The sequence below is a fragment of the Micropterus dolomieu genome, unplaced genomic scaffold (assembly GCF_021292245.1).
Source record: "Micropterus dolomieu isolate WLL.071019.BEF.003 ecotype Adirondacks unplaced genomic scaffold, ASM2129224v1 contig_9064, whole genome shotgun sequence".
Lineage (NCBI taxonomy): Eukaryota > Metazoa > Chordata > Actinopteri > Centrarchiformes > Centrarchidae > Micropterus > Micropterus dolomieu.
The window spans coordinates 6,110-8,064 of NW_025738050.1; the positions used below are offsets into that span (position 1 = coordinate 6,110).

Genomic DNA, 1,955 nt, shown 5'->3' on the forward strand with positions numbered 1-1,955 from the left:
CCGATACGGATACTACTACACTACTACACCCGATACGGACACACCCGATACGGATGCTGCAGCACCCGATACGGATGCTGCAGCACCCGATACGGATGCTGCAGCACCCGATACGGATACTACTACACCCGATACTACTACACTACTACACCCGATACGGACACACCCGATACGGATGCTGCAGCACCCGATACGGATGCTGCTGCACCCGATACGGATACTACTACACCCGATACTACTACACTACTACACCCGATACTACTACACTACTACACCCGATACGGACACACCCGATACTGATGCTGCAGCACCCGATACGGATGCTGCTGCACCCGATACGGATACTACTACACTACTACACCCGATACTACTACACTACTACACCCGATACTGATACTGCACCCAAAATTACACCTGATGCTACAAATAAAGAGAAAAGGTTGCATCACGTGACCTCAGACTAACCATGTAACACTTGCAGATGGGTCCTGAAGGCTCCGCCTCTCGGATCAGAGACGCTGCCGGGCCTCCCGCTGTTGAGCCTCCCACTGCCGCCTCCTTCCAGATCTACGAAGACTCCCGGTCTGCTGCTGCTGCTCGGCCTGCTGGGTAATAAACGCACAGCTCATGAACTGCAGCCTGGTGTGAATCAGCTGGACTCAAAGTCCTCGTGTGTTTTCAACAGAACCTCTGACGCGTCTCAGTACAAGCTGCAGGACGACGTCTTCCTCCGACCTGACGAGAGAGGGCTGTGTCTGAAGGTCCAGTGTCCACAACAAGGTGAGTCTGTGGTCCCGGTCCAGCTGAGTCTGTGGTCCTGGTCTCAGTCTGTTAATAACCAGCTTCTCTGATGTGTTTGTGTCTCGCAGGTTTTTTCGGAGCCTCTCCACTCCCTCAGGTTTGTTACTTTGAAACACACAGTTTGTCTCTGAGTCCAGGTACAGAGTCCAGGTACAGAGTCCAGGCTGTTCCAGAAAAAGCAAAAGGGAAAAGTTGAGAAAACGGAAGGATAATTTTTCTGAGCTTTGTCCAAGACGTCCCAACATAAAGACGGGAACAGATCTAACCTCACTGATTGATGATTGGTGGGAGTCGCTCATAAAGTTCACATGACCTAAACTTTATTGACACTGACGTCCACAGACGGACAGTGTGAAGGTCTCAGGAACTGACTCTGCTGCTCCTCTTGACTGCAGGTCGACGCTGGGATCCAGCCTCACAACTCAAACCTGCCCTCTGCTCCACAAAACGGCTTGACCCAGACCCCCACAGGTGAGACCCAGACCATATTAACTAACTAAATGACATTTCCCAGATCTAAGGTTTGGAATTCCTCCCCATTAGACTTCACTTCTAACACTGAAAACCTGATCAGGGATCAGCGCAGTCAGGGACGGGGTTATTGATCCGAGCTGGTCTTTCTGCCGTCTCGGCCTCACGGCACATTCAGGCTGAAGCTTCTGACTTTTCTGTGTTTCTGAAACGATCAGTGGTCCAGACCTCAGTGGAACCAGTGTCTAAAACCAGACAGGAGCTGAGTCCCATACAGGAGACCAGCGTGGAGGCAAACTCTCTGACCTCGCTGGGGATGTCGGCCGGACACGGTAGTCCACTGCAGGAGGACCAGGACCAGGAGGAACTGGACCCCGTTCCATCACACGGTGAGTCTAAACCCTGTTTAGACCTGATGACCGTTACACAGGCGGGGCGTGAGAGTCGCCTCGACCCCTGTTTGTTTCCTGCCCACGAGTCGCCTCGCCCCGTTTGTTTCCTGCCCACGAGTCGCCTCGCCCCGTTTGTTTCCTGCCCACGAGTCGCCTCGCCCCGTTTGTTTCCTGCCCACGAGTCGCCTCGCCCCGTTTGTTTCCTGCCCACGAGTCGCCTCGCCCCCAGATGTTTGTTGTTTCCTGCCCACGAGTCGCCTCGCCCCCAGATGTTTGTGGTTGTTTCCTGCC

At 53.6% G+C, this 1,955-nt stretch overlaps 1 protein-coding gene across 1 annotated transcript in view; it reads left to right on the top strand.

The window, feature by feature from the left end:
• Positions 1-1,895, top strand: part of LOC123965285 (mitotic checkpoint serine/threonine-protein kinase BUB1-like) — a gene marked incomplete at its 3' end in the record, with an annotated part of 5,885 nt that extends 3,990 nt beyond the window's left edge. The window contains exons 6-9 of the mRNA XM_046041851.1: positions 686-780; positions 870-898; positions 1,197-1,272; positions 1,491-1,895. Coding sequence (XP_045897807.1) covers positions 686-780; positions 870-898; positions 1,197-1,272; positions 1,491-1,895 — 605 coding nt within the window. The remainder of the gene's footprint in view (positions 1-685; positions 781-869; positions 899-1,196; positions 1,273-1,490) is intronic.
• Between the last annotated feature and the right edge of the window lie 60 nt (positions 1,896-1,955).